General features: G+C 40.9%; 1 protein-coding gene across 3 annotated transcripts in view; it reads left to right on the top strand.

Moving 5' to 3' along the window:
* The window catches only part of PALMD (palmdelphin), a 70,823-nt gene that overhangs the window by 17,553 nt on the left and 34,371 nt on the right, over positions 1–18,899 (top strand). For 2 of the 3 annotated variants that reach the window (XM_008170619.4, XM_042840625.2), the window contains one exon: positions 14,464–14,509. In XM_008170619.4, the coding sequence (XP_008168841.2) occupies positions 14,464–14,509 (46 nt within the window). Of the gene's footprint in view, positions 1–14,463; positions 14,510–18,742; positions 18,801–18,899 lie in introns of those variants that run through there. The other variant, XM_065554280.1, reaches the window with a different exon arrangement.

Genomic DNA, 18,899 nt, shown 5'->3' on the forward strand with positions numbered 1-18,899 from the left:
GTGAAAAAAGGCCTTTCCCATAGTTATGAAGATAAGTTGTATGTCATCAATATACTTGTTTACTCTTGTAACATAATGCAACAGAGAAAAACTTTTAGAGATGCTAGTAATTTTCCACCACTGACTTATTAATTCTAAAGCACATGCCACGTTAGTTGAGAAATCTAACATCAGAGAAGCCTTTGCCAATTGTGTTAAATGTTTTTGGGGTTGTTTGCTTTTAATCAATTTCTATTTAGAAAAAACAAATCAAAACACATACCACTGCCAAATAGATTTCATAGTATAAAAGTCCTCTTATAATTTGAGATACATAATAGTTTTCCTACTGCATAGTGACATGAAGCATTTTGGATGTTGAACAGCTACTTTAGCTCCAACCAAAGTATTTAATTTTGGGAACTATAATAATCATGAGACAGTTACTGTCTTTTACATTATTCCTTCTATGTCAAGAAATTTTTTTTTTTTGAGGACTCACTTTCCTAGATCTGCAACAGGCATATTCCCAGCAGTTTTTCATTTCTGAACTGCACAGGGAGCAATCATAAAAACTCTGTCCCTATATCCTCATAACTGGCAAAAGGAAGATGAGAAACAATCTCTTCAGTTAAGAATCTTCCTAGTGTTCTAGGAACCCAAAGGAGACCAAAAAGTTTGTGGTTTATCTGTCCTTACACTGTACATTGTCAATATAGGAAATGTGAAACAGAACCTACCACTTCCACTACATTCGAGCAATGTGTGAAAAGTTGTCTTCACTTTTGAAAGCTGACATGTGTGCGCGCACACACAGACACACACGGGCACACCCCTTGTTAGACAAATCTAATGGTTTTATAATTAAGCAGATTAGAGACAGATGCCATCAAAGATTTTCTCTGTAAACTTCTGTGGCTGGAGAGAGATTAAACTAGGCTGATTACTAATTTAGCCTACAGATAAAAGGTAATGAATGACACACAGCTCCCATTCTGTTTACAATGCCATCCCACATCCACTAATTCAAAGGAAGAATTGGCACCTGGATTAACAGTCCTTATAAACCTTTTTCCTTTATACAGGAAGATCCAATTATTCAGGATGATTGAATGCCAACATAATTGAATAATCAAAGCTTTACAAACCTGAGAATTAAAACAATTCATATCTGAAGCTCTCGCTAACTAGGGACCAAGTGCGTGAGTTGCAAAGAATTAGTCATTGTCTCACAATAGGAATTTCGTTATAAACCAGACCAAAGTTTATTGGCTAGTCATTCAAAACGTGAATCAGGTAAATTAAAGGCAAAGGTAAATTTCAGATAAAACTGATAAATTAATCTAGACATGATATTATAGGATCCAATGGGGGTGATGTGAGGAGAAAGCAAATAAAAAACAAGGGTTAGAACTACAAACGCAATTCAGATGTCTCTATCTTCTACACCAAATGGTTTTCATAACTGCATTATACACAAATTTTACCTGCAACAATTAAACAATCAACTAAATTACTACTTAAAACAGCAAGTTAAGCAGAGAAATTTTGAGTCAAGAAGAGGGCCTTAAAAAAAAATGTTATGAAGTCAAAGCATTTTCTTGAATCATATTACTGAATTGTGATTCCTCTTTTAAGGCTCCATGTAACACAAACCAAATCCTAATAGTCTTGCTTATGTGAGTAATCTATTGAGGTCTATCCCTCATTCATTGCTCATAGCATTTTCAAAGCTGGCATTTGATTGCACCCACACTGACAAAAAGCCCTGTGGCTGGAACTCGCCAAGAAGATGGCTTGGAAGCATGGTCTGGTGGACAGATGCCCATGGAGGATTTTTCAGAAGGGCCCAGGACAGCTCCAAGGCTGTTCTAATTGCTTAAAAATTAGTTGCAGTCTAGATACAATTAAGCCAGGAGGCACAGGCTACAGTGTCCAAACAGCAGCCCAACACACACACATACACACACACACGTAACTTGAAAGACACAGAAAGGGACAGGAGTTGCTGAGGTTTTATAGGATTAGTATGGGGAAGGAGGAAGGGTTAGGAGAGGTGAGGGGGAGGAGATAGAAGAGACTGGGACTCAGAGAAGAGATGCTGTGGGTTAGGGGAACAGTATCAGGAAGAGTCTCTAGTGCAGCACGTGATCATACTGGGGCTGATACAGCATGAGACAATTTAGATAGGAGCCAGTAGGCTGGGGTAGTCAATAGGCATACCATGGGTCAAATCCGGACCACCAGATGCTTTTGAACAGACCACCCTCCAAAAAATGTATTTACTTATTATTATCAGTATTGTTATTATTTTCTCTGGAATCTGGACCTTAACTATACCTTGACCAAAAAATTTGGACCTTGACAAAAAATAATTGACTATATCTCTGAAGGGGAAGCAAAGCTCAGAAAAGGAGGTGCATTTACCATCCTAACAGGATCTATGAACCTTGAAGGACTTTCATCATCCTAAGGCACAGGTCACACAGGGATATAGGTTATTCTACCCTGTCTATTCAGGTTCTCGTACCACACTCAATATAGTGGTATTTGTGTGCCTAGACTCACTGCTAAAGTCATCCAGCATCTCTGTACGAGCTGAAGGGGGAGCCATGGGGACAGCCATGCCTTCTCTGTAATAGTCAGGGTCACCATAGCATCCAGTAATTCCTGCCACTTGCCCTTTCAAGGGACCCTCTCTGTACCTAGGAGATAGCTTAAAGGCTACAATCCACAAGGGTTTAAGCTTTCCTATGGATAGATAGATCCAACACCAAATTATATAGTTATTCGTTGCCATGGATCTCTTCCCATCTGTACTGAGCACAGCACACACATGTTCTGAAGGGACCAAGGGGAGACAATTCAGCCAATAAATAGACCACATACCTATTCCATGGATAGATGGACAGTTATGGTGGCTGTCTACCCAAGACCATGTCACAAGTTTTATACCCTGCCATAGACCCACACAGCATTTATCCAGGACATAGCCTAAAGGCACAAACTCTACATACTGTCAGCACAGAAGGTTCGTAAATATTTGCCCAGGAGAAGGAGCATTTCTGTCATTCTGGTGTAAGTTTCTTAGTCTCCTTAGATAGGCTTCCTTTTGTCTGTCCCCATTCTCTCTGCTATCTCCCTCATGACCTGTCCCTGTATATGGCAAATCTCCAAAGGTGCCTAAAATAGCATACGTTTACCCTGCTCACCACTGGTATCCAGGCCTCAGATGTGATGTGCTAATTTACAACTGGCAGGTTTCTATTCAACTCCGACTCCTCAGGTAATTGGCATGGGTGCAAGCACCAGGTGCTCAGGCAATTTGGGTGTAGCCAAACACCAGCTTTGAAAATTCCCTGGGTGCTCAATTCCCATTTTAGCCCCTAGATCGAGACTTACATTGTTATTTGTGCTTCTTCAAACTTTTTAAGAGGGTGAGCCACAGTGAGTAGAAACTGTTCCTTATCCGCTTCACATTCCACTTCCACTACATTCCAGCAATGTGTGAAAAGTTGTCTTCACTTTTGAAAGCTGACCAATTCTCCCTGTTTATTTGATGCTATTTCTGAAGTGCCATGAATTTAGAGGCTGGTGAGGCCATTTTACTGTCCCAGCAGGCTTCAGGTGCCCCATGAGAGAATTGCTGAAGTGACTTGAATGAGTGACCTTAGAGTAGCAGGGAAAGATAGTGCATGTTGAAATAGAGAGAACAGCGGAGCACATCATCATCTAGCGGTGAAGATGTGAAAATCCCAGTGCCTGGGTACCCAGCAGAACTGAATACATAAATGAAACAGGCTCCCAGAGTGGTTAGATTTACAGAAAGCACCATCTCATCCTACTTTGAAAATGCCTTGTCTGAGTTTACCAGAACTACTTGCTCACATCCTCTGCAGAGTGTCCAAAGGGGGCCATTTGAAAACTCCCCTGGGTGTCTCCTACATGAAACATAAAACTTCAAGCTTAGAAGCTAGTTAATTTTGCCAACTCATCTCTAGGCCTCCTGCTGACTAATGCCACATGGGAATAAGAGTTATGTTGTGTTCTGTATGGGCTCTCTACACCTTTATTACAGGAAATAAGATTCTATCTCACTACCAGGTTAGGATGCAGTCCTCCAATAGAAAACTTTAGCTGTTAAATTGAAAAACGTCTTAGCCAGGGCTGTCCAATTATTCTCATTCCTGTCTCCTCAAAACTGTTTGAATTGCATTAAAAATTGACCCATGCCCTCACTGTGATCAAATATTTCTGAAGGGATACAAGCAGATTCCAAATTGATGTGATCAAAAATATCAGATATACAATTTGCTTAGAATGCTATTAATCTAAAATATAAAAATAAATCAAACAAACTATTAGCAAATGGGCACATTTCTGTAGTCTTTATTTGAGCAGAATTCTCATTTGAATCTGGGTCTTGGAATGTGTGGACTTTATGGAATTTAGTGACTTTGATGCTGTTAAGGAGTCAGACTGGATATCCCACACAGGGCTTTTTGGGGCTAATTCTGCCAATGGGCCCTGATCTAGCAAAGCATGTAAGCATGTGCCTAACTTAAAGCATCCAAGTACTCCTATTGAAGACAAATGTGACTATTTGCTTTTCAGGGTCTATATGAGGGCAGAATTTGCAGATAATGAAAAACCTTGTAGAGAAAGAGTCCTATATCACATGCAGAGAATATCACACCTCACTCTTATACAATGTTTTTGTTCTATAGATCTCAAAGCACTTTACAAAAGGAAGTAAATTTGATCATCCCTGTTTTACAGATGAAAAAATAAGAGAGACAGAAAGATGAAGTGACTTACCCATAGGCACCCAAAAAGCCAGTGTCAGACCCAGGAATAGAACGCAAGTTTTATATTTAAAGCGGACAGAATGAGAGCTTTAAGTGGTTTGGGGACTTAAGAGTCAATTTAATTTTACTTATTCAGGCTTGTGTATTGCAATTAATATCCAGGAAGGAGCCTGTAATCCTGGTCAGTCAATACTGTACTGAGATCTATAAGGAATTTTAAAATAAACTTTGAGAGATGAATTCAGGAGTCTGCCTGATGATTAACAGGAATTAGTTCTCAAGATCTGCACCAGCCATGAAATAATTCCATACAATTACATTTGTTAAAAATAATCAGCTTATAACAATAATGACCTTGATGTGGGGCATTTCCTGGGGATTAGTGGCCACATGAGGCTCCTTGGCTATGTTTTAAGCCATCTAGTCCTTCCAGCTGGTCATTAAGTCCTAGGAAATGCCATCCACCTCTTGCATCATTGTCTAAATTGATGCTGTTAAAAAGTCATACTTTAGCTTTCTTACTCCAGTTTAAATTTAGGGTTAGGACCCGCTGAGTCCTGTGCTCAGATTTACCCTAGGAGCCAGCCTCTTTAAATCTACCTGCACTGCACACTTTTAAAAATAAAAATATATAAATAGAGAGTATGTCTACACTGCAGTTGCAGCTTCACTGCATCGGGACCTGAGCTATCTAAATTAAAGCTAGCTCGGGTTTGTCTACACAAGCTGCAGTCACACCCTGAACATATCCTGAATCTTATCCTTATTGTCCCCATGTACCACAATGCTGTAAGGAAGGTGAATGTAACCAGTGGACACCTTACCCAGAGCAGAATGCCCTCAGGAGTAATATACTGGGCCTTATTCTTTAAAAGACTGGTGTACAACCAGTATAACTCCATTGACTTCAGTGGAGTGTCTCCTCATTTCAGCCAATGAAAATGAGACGAATATGAATATCTGGTGCTTAGCTGTAGTGTTACCAAACATAATGATGTAAGTAATTAATAGTACTTAGTCTGTGAAATTAATGATAAAAGTCATAAATGGGCGATACTAGACAACAGCATTAAACTGTGCATTCTTTGCTTCTGTATAGTTCTCACTATTTTGTGATATTGGTCACAGTAAAAGCTGGTTAAATAAATACACAATTGTGTAATTTGTGAATAATTTTAGAGAATAAAAGTGAGAAGTTCAGTTTCCTGTTGGTTGTGGGATGATGACATTTGTTGTTCATGAGTATTTAGATTATTTCAGGTATTCATGAATCTTTTGCAAATGTTAGCATGAAAGATGTGCTATTAATTGTTCCTTTATTTAAAGAGATCCAGTCATCGAGCAGAAACAATCCTGTGTAATGTAGGTGACATGAACTGCATTACAAATATAGAACACTGAAGAGTTGAAGTGAATTCTTTGAGAATGACTGATGGGATGCAAGTTGTTCTCAGCCTATTTGGTGGATACTTACCAATATTGAATACATTAGCCAAAAAAAGTCAGGATTGGTTTGCAAAGAATGTTACTTGCTACCAATAATTTGTTCTGCTCCACTGACATTAATGTTACACATTAGCTCCTGCCATTTATTTTTTCCTCTTTAGTACTATGAAAAGCTTAAGCAAAGTGACTCCCGTGTTAGCTGGTTTTCTGACCACCCACACTCTACAGCATAGTGCGGAACTGAGAGCATGGTAGGGATTGACAGATGTCTGAAGTCACCATTCTTTCAAGCAGTTTTAAATTTCAAACAAACAGCTGGGTGCATAAAGGAAGTAAACAGTAGCTAGACAACTGTTACACAGCTGACCAAAGCTCCAAAAATAAGTACAATATGTTTTGAAGCTAGGGGAAGGTTTAAGCAAAGTACTGTTGGGAAAGTCTCCATACATTGTAACACGAGTGCAGATAATCCAAAGACATTATTTCATATGTAGCTACATGTGTTACATATTTGCAGGCCATACAACTGCATGAATGTTTTCAGTAAGTTTAAGCATTCCACAATCAGTGTTACATCTAAAAGGACTGGGGCTGGAGAGAAAGAGAATGGACGCTCACCTCCACTGAGCTTTATAATTTACTTAAGATCCCAATCATTCTCTTGCTAAGACAAAACTCCCACTGGAATCAGTGGGAATTTTGCCCAAGTAAGACTATTAGGACTGAGCCCTAACTTTTGTACAGAAATCCTGACCTGCCTTACACACCTGCAGACTTAAAAATGATTAGCCATGAAATGGAGGCCATAAACAGCAGAGTTCCAAGGCAGAGGGACACTGCTCATCCGTGAGCATTTTGGAGATCTCAGTAATGGATCTCTACAGCCCCTTACTGTGCACCCACACACTACTGATCTACTGGGCCAACACCCCATATGGAAGGGGAACAGCAGGCTGCATCTGCTTTCCCCCAATGCTCTGTTTCAATAGCTGACCCAGCTGCATAGGTTCAGCCTCAAGCCATCTAATGCGTGTGTGCGCGTGCAGCATAATGCTTTTATGTGAGCTTTGCTCCATTCCCTAGGGTTTGACCTCACTTACAGTGTATTTGATTTCGGCTAAAATGAAACAACTCCACTACAACAACTAAGGCTTAAGTCTCAAAGCGCGCTTCTAAATATTCCCAGCACAGTTGGCATTGTGGAGTTTTAAGTCCTGCACTATTCTTAGATGGAGCTGCAGCAGTTGGAAAATGCTCGGTTGCAATCAACACATCCCACAACATGTTCAAGGGCTGCTATCTTATATAAAAAGCGTCTGTCCCTGAGCTAGGCACTTGAACAATTGCTATTTAAAAAAACCATATTCATAATCAGAAGAGCAACTTGTTTTAAACTAAAGTTTCAGCTGAAGTGGGACATTTAAATACAAAATAGAAACCATTTGTTAGTTTCTTTGGATGAATTTCCATTTTCAGAAATATATAAATGTTTTTCCAGGTATTTATGGCCCATTAATTGTTATATTGTCAAGGAATATACGGTAAACCATGGAAATGATTCAAAAAATTGAATATATTTGGTCATTTTATTGAATAGTCCTAAAAAAATATGGACAAGATACAATTAGTACAATCACTTTTTTAGGTTGATTAATCTGTGTAATAACAGGTATGTTGAATATAGATCCAACACAGATATATACACAGTAGATACTCTCTAGGATGTGCTATGCTAAGCAAATATTCCTAGGACAATTAGACAGAGAAATTAATCTGCAATGTAACATTTATACATCATCTTTTATGAACTGTGACAAGTCATTTTACTATAAAACATGATCAAGATAATCAAAGTTTTAAAATAATCAAAAAGGCAATGGCAAACAGCTGTTTCTTTAGTTTGGTTTAAAAGCTATAACAGATTTGGGGTTATGAATAGAAACAGGAAGGGAGTTCCACCAACAGAAACAATCGCTCAGAGCTCTTCCTCCCAAACATTCAGGGTGTGGGCTTGCTTGGGCAAGCAAGGAAAACAGGATTTTTTCAAGGGAGCTCAACCTGCTGGGTACCAAACACTTGAAAGTCTGGACCTGAGCTCTGAAAAAGTCTTACACCAAGGGTGAAATCCAAACCCCATTGTCATCAATAGGAGATTTTCCATTGACTTCAGTGGAGCCAGGACTTCACCCCATTACCTAAGAAGTAGAGAGAGAGAGAGAGAGAGAGAGAGAGATTTACATTATTATGTAATTTGATGGAAAGCCAATATGGGGTAATACGTTAAATCTACTGGGTACCTTTAAGAATACAGACTACTGTAGTGTAATTGTAAAATATAATAGGGAACATCTGCAAACAAGTTAACAGTAGCTAAAGGAAGTCAGAGCAAATCTCCCATCCTGATGATACCATGGGTATGGTAGGAAAACACTCCATTTTCAAAATATGCAATATTACAAGTCACTAATAATGTTCATAAACTCTTTAGTCACCACCAGTAACTACCCATGTTCTAAGGGTGATATTTAAAAAGCCATGTGTTCCTAGTTCTTCTAATAGTTTTAAAGCTCGCCCATATTTGGGACCATTTCTTATTATGGAATCTTTTCATGAGCCATTGCCACTCCCAATCCTGCTCGCAGTTTGTAGTCCTTGTGGATACAAGTGTTTTCCGAAGGCAGTATCAAGATCCAATGAAAATAAACTCCTTTTACTGTGCTGGGTGTTGCTTATTGTTAACTTCCTCCCATTTTGTATTGTCCCTGTGTTATTTGTTTCCATTCCTTGCATTTAAGATTTTATGTTTCTGTAACTGAGTCTTCTCTCATTGCCTAAGTCTGCCAGTACACCAAATATCCAATTCATTTGCAGGTTGTTCTGGCCTACTTGTGAAACATCTGTTCATTGGTGTGCTTGTTGGTCAGAAAGAGCCTCTATAAACCACAAAAAAGTTCTAGATGGGGTAAAATGATCAGGGCATATCTCTGGATGAAAACTGACCCATGCCACAACACTCTGAAAGCACAGCTGGATGAAGCAGCCCGAAGTACATTTCAGCATACCAATGAAATTGGCCCTTGACCTTGAAAGACATTCTGGGTAGCCTAAGGGTGTAGCTGCTGAATTTCATTCCTCAGTGTTGTGCAAGAATACGCATAGCTGATGGGCAGATCTCCCCTAGCCCTGCTTGTTTAGAAAGTGCCCAAAAGTTTTTTATGCTTATCTAAGCTGCTTTTGTTTATCATAAATTCACCATGACTTCCAACATTATTTTTTTCTCTGTCAATCTCCCATAAGAATGGTCTTATTTGTTCTATTAGTTATCTTTAAGGAACTAAATTGCTTGGATCCTGGCTATGCAAGAGACCACCTACTCCTCAATGGTATTACGGCATTCAAGGTCAGCTAAGCCACTCCAGCCAGCAGCCTTCTGGCTTAATTAACAAAAGGTTATGGCAAGGCATTGTCAGTGAGAGAGGCCACAACTCTAGAATGTATTGTCTCTCTCCCCCCCCCTCCCCCCCCCCGCCTAAAAGACAAACTTAAAGCTACATATTGACAAACTCATGGTGATGGCAAGTTTACTCTCTTAAAAACAATAACAGCACTTAGTGGGAAAGAAAGACTAGACCATCAGCTGGTATAAATTGGACTCACTCCTTTGGCTTTTAAAAAAACATAAAGATGTTAATGGGAGCTTGCCAATTTACACCCAATGCAATTCTGGTCCTATAATTGTAGTCAAACATCTATTCCCTAACAAACAAAGGGGTTGTTGACTAAGAGGAGTTGCTTATAACCTCAATAATACAGAATTCTCTTTTGATTTAGTTTAATGTTTCCCTTCAGACTGCAATTTCAGTTTTCAGGGCCCATTTCTATTTTCAGTTATGCTGGATTACACAGTTTAACACTATTTTTACAATTACCATTAAAAGCCATAAGCAAGGATATGGAAAAGTGGGTGAAAGGACAGCTGGTGCAGTTCTGATGTGGCATGATTTTTCTGTGCTGCTCTTTAGAATTTGCTTTTAGGAGCACAAATCTCAGAAACAAGATCCATATTCATTTCCAGCTGTGAATGTGTTTCTTCAGGCCCACTTGTGAACTTTTATCACAATGTTCTGTTCCCCTAAATTCCCACCCACTTCATTACATGACTATATAATGCAATTGTTTCACCATTTGCCTTGGATACACATTAGGCAATCTGACTCCTACATTAGGAATCCATGGCAAAATGGAAACAAATGAATAAAGGGGATGAACACAAAAGAATGTGATTTGCATGACAGATCAAGTGGCACAACCACCCTTTTCTAAGTAACTCAAAATATCAGTCCATCCAAAGCAGAAATATATATTGCATGACCACCCACAATAGAAAAGACAGGTTAAATACACTTTTCCACTAGAAGATTTTTTTTCCCCTTTAATTTATGGACTAGGTAAGATATTTCAAAAGGAAACTATTTTATCTGTCAGCTTTCAAGAATCTTGCAGATTGAAAGCACAGCTGTTTGGATCCACTGATTTGACAATATGTAATGTCTTGGTTGCTGCACTGTCATTGGCGAAGCAGGCTTAAGGGCAGACAAAGTGACAGCTGGCCCATTTCTTCTTTTGCCATGTAAATCCAGTTTAGAATAGGATTAACATAACTGGAAAATAACCTAGTGGCTGAACCAAAAAAATCTACCTAGCAACAGGTTAATTGAGAAACAGCACTTTAAATACTTTCATAATAATGGGCACTTACATAGCCCAGTAGCATTACTCATACTTGCCTTTCCTTTTTAGAGTAACCTTGAACTCTGCAACATAAATGAGGGAAAGAAAACATTAAATCTTAGCTAGTACATCTCCTTATGGCCACTTAACTGCTAATAAAGTACTCTTTAATAAATCGCACTTGTAGACTATGTGATTTAGGAACTTACTTCCTTTTGAAAGTCAACTGGACTTAGGCAATTTAAGAAAATGTTACCATACATCGATAGCATCTACTATAGTTGAAGTTTGAATGATACTGGTAGACACCAAAGGAAGTCTCATCTAGCTCTTTTCAGCTGGAGGTGTGGTAGATAGAGAACACCTGATTCTGTTCCCACGCACCGTGGGCAGTCATTTACATCAGTGCTAAGTATAAAATGCTCCCAAACCCAAGTGACAGGATTTTACACCCACTATGCAATGGACTTCACAAAGGTGCAGATAAAGGGAGAATCAGGACCAATACCTTGGATAGAATGGGGGCTTCTCAGAGCTACTCCTTCTCCACAAAAAGATTGCTTGTAGATTTAGAACATTCAAATCTTTGTTTCAAGCTTACTATACACAGATAATGGAAATACAGATCATAAGTTAGGCTGGTTTTCCTGAGGGTTGTCACTTGGCCACCATGAACTACATCTAGCTGAATCACTGCACACAAGTTGTCTGCCTAGATGTAATTACTATTTTGGGTCTTGGTCTTGAAAAAGATCACATCAATAGCTCCACTGGGCCTAGTTCTCCAATGCCTTGCACCTTATGTAGTCATTTACACTTCTCCAGAGAGTGTTACCAAACCAGTTCAGAATGGTAGAATTTTGTAATCATTCACACCTATGGAAAGAGTGTACAAGAGGTGCAAGATAATGGAAATCAAGGGGCCATTTGAACTCAAGTTTGAACCCATACTGGTTTTACATCCATGAAATTCCACTGATGTCAGAGAGCAGAATTTGGCCCCAAACAGCTTCTTCATCTTGGTCATTAGCATTCATTTCCTTTAGGAATCGGAGGGATAGCTCAGTGGTTTGAGTATTAGCCTGCTAAACCCAGAGTTGTGAGTTTAATCCTTCAAGGGGCCACTTAGGGTTAGGGATCTGGGGCAAAAATTAGTACTTGGTCCTGCTAGTGAAGTCAGGGGGCTGGACTCAATGACCTTTCAGTTCTATGGAATAAGTATATTTATTTTTACAGTTCTAAAACTCAGGTAAGCATCCAAACCATGAATCTATAGGAATTATCTTAAAACGCCAGAAGGGATCTCTGATCATCTATAGATTTTAATAAGGATGAAGTAAGTAGGAGTCTATGAAAAAGTAATAGGTTCGATACAAGTATATCATGTTACAGAAAATGATTGTCTCACTCTAGGGTTCTATAACAGGGATATTATTAAATTCTATGGGGGTAGTTAAATTGTTTTCTTTTAAATCCATAAGGGAATGTTTATCTGCATATCCAAACTTCCATAGCCTGCCACACTTGCACAATCAGGCTCTTGTGATAGCTCAGTACTTCGGGCTTTGAACAGCAAACTTCATCTTTCTTGTGTTATTTTTAATTTTTGGTGCTGACCCAAACCAGGAAGAGCAGAACATGTTAATAGTGAAACAAAAAAAAAATTAGTTCTCTCATCATACAATGAACATGGGATAATGTCAATTTTTGAACAAAAGTTCAAGGTGGATCTTGAAGACATTAATGCATCCCTAATCTCTGCCTGAAGGGAAGCATACTGCATAGATGCATGGGCAAATGATGGCATAGAATAAATATGGGATTGTATTGTATTGTATTGTATTGAATCCTATCAGGATCTGTAGAGGGAAGATTCACTCACTGGATAGATCACTTGTAAGTTGTCAATTCTGTTGCATCTTGGCATTTGTCAGTAGCTGGTCTATACCCATTATGGTGATGTACTGCTAATTATGTAGGTGAGCAGCTTTTGGACCCAGCCAGGGGAATAAAAAGTGCTAAGTCAGGAGCCTGAGGCAAAGGGGGTAGGATTGGAAGCAGCTTGGATCTTGCATGTGATTCAGAAGCAAAGTCCAGGTGATGAGCTATAGCCATGTACTGGTGGTGCTGACTCAGAATGGAACATGGGGTGAGGGAAAGATAGTGAAATACCAAGTTTCAGAGTAGCAGCCGTGTTAGTCTGTATCCGCAAAAAGAAGAACAGGAGTACTTGTGGCACCTTAGAGACTAACAAATTTATTAGAGCATAAGCTTTCGTGGACTACAGCCCACTTCTTCGGATGCATATAACTGCATATATATATATGCATCCGAAGAAGTGGGCTGTAGTCCACGAAAGCTTATGCTCTAATAAATTTGTTAGTCTCTAAGGTGCCACAAGTACTCCTGTTCTTCTTTTTTTGAAATACCAAGGTACTTGCTGGAGGTTTACACATCTATAAAGTCATTTCCTTGCACCAACTCATTACATGTGAAGTGATCCCATGATTTGAATCACAGTGTATTTAGTGTCTGTGCATTAAGTGCAAAAAGAGTGGAGACACTGACAGATCCTTGCATACAGCATATTTGCAGAGATTACAATTACACATTGCTGAGGTCTGAAGTGATTCCAGACTCACATTACATCTTATGTGTACCCAACTTCAGCTTTTATGCATGTCCTAAGATTTTCTCGGTGAGTGGATTTTATTTGAGGCAGTTCCACCCATTTTGCAGGTTTCCTAGTCTGATTTTAGAAGGCTCACTCCCAGTCATGTAACCAGAAAGGTGAAAATGTACACCATCCCTTAAGCAGCATAATACCAAATTCCGAAGCACATGACAGATATACACATCTCATTCCAGTCAGCTGAATAGCCACCCAATATGAGAGCTCTGTTAGAACACAAGCACTAGAATTCTAAAAGGCATACTGGTGATGTTCAGGTAGAGAGCCTGACCCTGTAGTCCTTATCCAGGTTGTTGAAGCCTGAGGATCTGACTCCTTTACTATGTACAATTATTGGTGCTTTCAAGTCTACAATATATTGCTTTAAACTTTTTTCATTAAAGGCATACAGATAAGGAAACGTGAATTGTGGCTTGTGTCTGAGTGCATTTGTACCATGTTCCTGGACACTGTGCTTTGGGCATGAAACAGTTAAAGAAACTATGGCCAGCTAACTGTGCACATTAAAACAAAGAGTTGGCAGCTTCTGAAGGAAAAGGGCTTGCGCTCCACTGTTCAAACTTGTCAGTCAGCTCATGCCAGCACTCTCCACGGCTGCCTCCCCACCGCACCCTCATTACATGTGTCTGCCTCGGCTGATCTGCTCATCTGTTCAGAGACTCGCCGGATAAGTCAGGAATTCTCCCTTCTCTCTGCTGTGGAATTGGATCACAAACCACCCAGCTTTTCTTGAAACCCTCACAGGTGGCTCTTTGCCTATGGTATCTTTTCTTCTCCCTTCACCGCTTGTCTGTTTTTAATTTCCAGAATGGAAGAAGCTGAACTGCTGAAGGAAAGATTCCAGGCCATAACAGTAAGTGCTTACAGTTATAACTCATGAGGATAGGCTTAGAAAAATCAATGCATTAATACAATATTGTATGTTTTCTGAAGAATCATTTGTTCCATAAAGGAACAAGAAAAAAGCATCTATTTCTGCTGGAAATGGTTACTTTTCCTTTATTTGCTTTGTAAGTTATATGCTGTGATACAGTAAATTTGCCAGTACTCATTTTATTATGGTTTAATAGGTTTAAAGACTAAATCCAGTGCACTGAAGTCATTATTACACCTCAGATCATACATACATAATGCTATCTTCATACCAGAGTGTGTGTGTATGAAGGATGCCAAGTCAAAAAGCAGGTCTTCTTGATCTACAAGCTTTGCAACTGATAAATTACCATATTTCACAGGCAAAAAGTAACTAGGGCCCTAAAATCTTTTTGCCCCCCTATATCATAGAATGAAGTAACACTGCAGGATTGCTAGTTTCTGTAAACATTAAAGCTTAAATTGTAAAAGTCAGAAGAAAGAGCATAGGGCTGACTGAATTCCAAGCTATCAGCTTTCCGTAGAACAACAGATTGAGGGATATTTATAAAGAATGTAATGTATGCCAAAGACTGTAGAAGACACCTTCATTGCTGCTCTAAACAGAATTCTGCTTTGAAAGTCTGAATGTTTATGTATGGGGGGAACTTTTAGATCTCTTTAAAACAAGGAGCATGGATGGCTGAAGTTGATGTAACAACAACAAAAGTCACTCAAATCTACAGGACCTTGATTTAACCCCCAATTAAATCAATTAGATTAGAGAAGGGTTAAATTGGGGCAGAATTCAGCTCTGGAGGAGACAAAAAAGAAAAGAAAATCTGTAGTAGGATAGTTCAGGTTTGATTAATTACAGGCAACCTTTAAGTCAATGCCTTTGTTTTCAAGCCCCCCCACCCCCAAAGAATCCATATGGTGGGTTAGAATTATTTGATTTTGCAATTAGTGGTCAAAGATAGATTATATTGCCTGGATAAATAGCCAATGGCATTAAAAAAAACCTACCAGCACTAAACACATCACGGATAAACATGAAGGATCCTAGATGGAAATTCTGATAAAGAGTTGAACTGGACTTTGTTTTTATTTGTTGCATCTTAAAACACCACCCATCCACTAGACACTAGGACAATGGTTTTCAAACTTTTTTTCTGGTGACCCAGCTGAAGAAAATTGTTGATGCGCATGACCCAACGGAGTTGGGGATGAGGGGTTTGGGATGTGGGGGGGGCTCAGGGCTGGGGCAGAGAATTGGGGCACGGGGTTGGGGCATGGGCTTACCTCAGGCAGCTTCCGTTCAGTGGCGCAGCCGGGGTGCAGAGGCAGGCTTCTCATGGCCGCCCTGCGGGGGGTGGGGGGAGGCAAGTGGGGCAATTTGCCCCAGGCCCCGGACCCCACAAGAGTTTTTTGGGGGCCCTGGAGCGGGGTCCTTCACTCGCTCCAGGGGCCCCAGAAAACTCTTGCGGGGCCCGGGACCTCGGAGCTTCTTCCGCTCTGGGTCTTCGGCAGCAGTTCGGTGGCGGGGGGTCCTTCTACTCCAGGACCCACCGCCGAAGTGCCCTGAAGACCCACGGCGGGGGGTCCTTCTGCCCTGGGACCCGCCACTGAAGTGCCGGGTCTTCAGCAGCAATTCGGCGGCAGGGGCCCCATGCCACCAAAGACCCCAGGCCCCCTGAATCCTCTGGGCAGCCCTGAGGCTTCCTGCCTGTCCCAGCACTGCAGACTGCGCTGCGCCCCAGAAGCAGCCAGCAGCAGGTCCAGCTCCTAGGCGGAGCCACGCAAGCAGCTCCACGCAGCTCTTGCCTGCAGGCACCACCACCCCCAGCTCCCATTGGTCGGAAACCTGCCAATGGGAGTGTGGAGCCAGTGCTCGGGGTGGAGGCAGCACGCAGAGCCCCATGGCTCCCCCACCTAAGAGCCAGACCTGCTGCTGGCCGCTTCCGGGGTGCGGCACAGTGTCAGAACAGGTAGAGACTAGCCTGCCTTAGCCAGGCAGCACCCCTGACGGGACTTCTAACGGCCCGGTTGGCGGTGCTGACCAGAGCCGCTGCGACCCAGTGTCTTACATTCTGCGACTCAGTACTGGGTCATGACCTGCAGCTTGAAAACCACTGCACTAGGAAACAAAGGTAACAGCATATTCATTTAAGGCCTGATCTATTCCCCCCCTAAGATCTTTGGATATGTTGTCATTAAAGTTAATGACATCTAGACCAGGCTCAAGCTGGAACCTGGTTTTCAGCGCACACCCTCAAAGCGGAGAAGTTTTTTAGAGGCCAGCAGATGGAATAGCTGGAAGGGGTTGACTTTTCTCTCCTTAGAAACACTTGAGAAGCAGTTTTTAAAGACTTGTGACTACTTCCTATACCCTGTGCTGCCTGTTATAAGACATGAGAAGTCAGGCTTGGGGTTTTAGCAAGGTTCTTAGTTTATTGCACTTGCTGCCTGAAGCAAGTACTTGCCCCCTAACTGTAGAATCTGTAACATTTGCTTTAGCAAACTGATACTGAGACAAAAAACAGGGCTAAGTCCTCCCTTCCATGGGAAAAGTAATAGTGGAAGTATTTGGGAACAGTTCTAGATAATGGTGTTTCCTTGGCCTCATCCCATTAGGGTGGCATTTCCCTCCCTGCAGAAGAGATGAGGGTGTGTCCTCAAAAGGCTACTTGGATGAGCAACAAGCACTCCCAGGAATCCTTGTAAAAGCAAAGGTGCACAGGCTGGCTCACTAGCTGTTCTGATTGCCCTAACAATACAGACCCTCTGCTGTGGGGCCTAGCAGACAGGAGAAGAAGCTGGAATTGCTGGGAGTGGAAAACTATGGGTGCAGTAGGACTTCTGCATCAGACAATGTTGACAGGGTCTGTATTTTCTTATGACGTATACTTCTCCAGCTCTGGTGGTGGAGGGGACCATGGAGAGTGGCTAAACGTTGGCTCCACCCTCCCAACGATGCACATTTACAAGCAGTGGAACCACAAAACCATATACAGTTAGCCTGGATGATAGGCTGGAAGATCCATGATGTGAGACTGCTGTCTCTTCCCTTCCCCTCCCCTAGGGTTTGCACAGGGTTCCTCCCCTCTGCACATGAATTTTGAAGGACTTAAGGTGACCCTGAGTATTTAGTTAGGCAAGACTCCCATAGACTATAATGGGAGTCAAAAATTAAGGCACAGGGCCATGTCCCACTTCGGTATATGGATGAGAGAAAGGGGCATAGGTACCTCTTTACCGTCACACAAACAGGGCGGCTCTCTCCCCATCGTGAAGAGCGCTAAGAGGCTTCTTGCCTGTAAGCTGAATCTTCAAGGGGGAGTATCCATACCCAGTTGACTAATACTTAACATTTATTCAGCTATTTAAAATGTGGAGCCTGTACTGCAGTAAGATCTAGACAAGGCACAGCAAAGTGCACCCTAGGGAAAGCCCCAACCTGCCTTAAATCCTTTCATGACTAGAAGGCTGCACCTGTGCTCAGCCTCTGTGTGGAATTTGGCCCACTATAGTCAGCAATCAATTTCAGATGAACAGGTGTCCATACAGCACCAAAAATGTGTTTTACTTTACTTAGTTAATGGGTAGTTACTTAGGGAGGTGTTATCTGTGGCTATTGCTATTATGAAGGATGCAAGTACAAAACCTGAAGATGAAGCAGAGCATAGGAGGAAACCCGGGGATAAAAGTAAAACAAATGTGCAAGGTGTTCACTAAAAAAAAAAAAGTTTCCTTCTTTTAATGTTGTACCTTGATCTCATTTTCAGTTGGATTTTTTTTTTGTTTCTTTGCATTCTACTTTTATCCCTTTATGATTGCCTTTTTGTACAGTATTCTTATACACCACTCTTCTGTGTTAGTTTGTAAACAGTATAGAAAAATGGTTCAAGGGGAAATGATTGTTATTGGACGATTTTTGTCATTTTGAAAGTGTATTTGCTGCCTGATTGTTTACTTTGACCTCTCAATGCTAAAATAAGATTTTTTTAGTGAGTATGTGGACTCCCAAGGCATCTTTCATAATTTATTATTTGTACCAAAGTTAACACAGGTATATTTTAGCATAAACTTAAGATGGGTGCATTCTCTGGCTTAAAATGTGACTATTAAGAAAATGCGTTCCCTTAGAAAGTGGACCAGTCTGTAAATGTGTGTAGTCCGTCGGTTCGACGGTGATGTTTTCATGCTCTCTCTTTTTGTGGATTCTGGAGTGACTCTGAAGTCCAAAGCATGAAACGCATGCTCGTGAGCAGATTGGGCAGACAAAGTCATTGGTGAGCATCTTGGTAGCTATAGCAGTAGCATGACGCTTTTCCCTTGCAACTAACAAATCCATTATTTCTGTCCTCTTCAAAAGCTTGGAAAGCTCTGAG

Source organism: Chrysemys picta, chromosome 8 (genome assembly GCF_011386835.1).
Source record: "Chrysemys picta bellii isolate R12L10 chromosome 8, ASM1138683v2, whole genome shotgun sequence".
NCBI lineage: Eukaryota > Metazoa > Chordata > Testudines > Emydidae > Chrysemys > Chrysemys picta.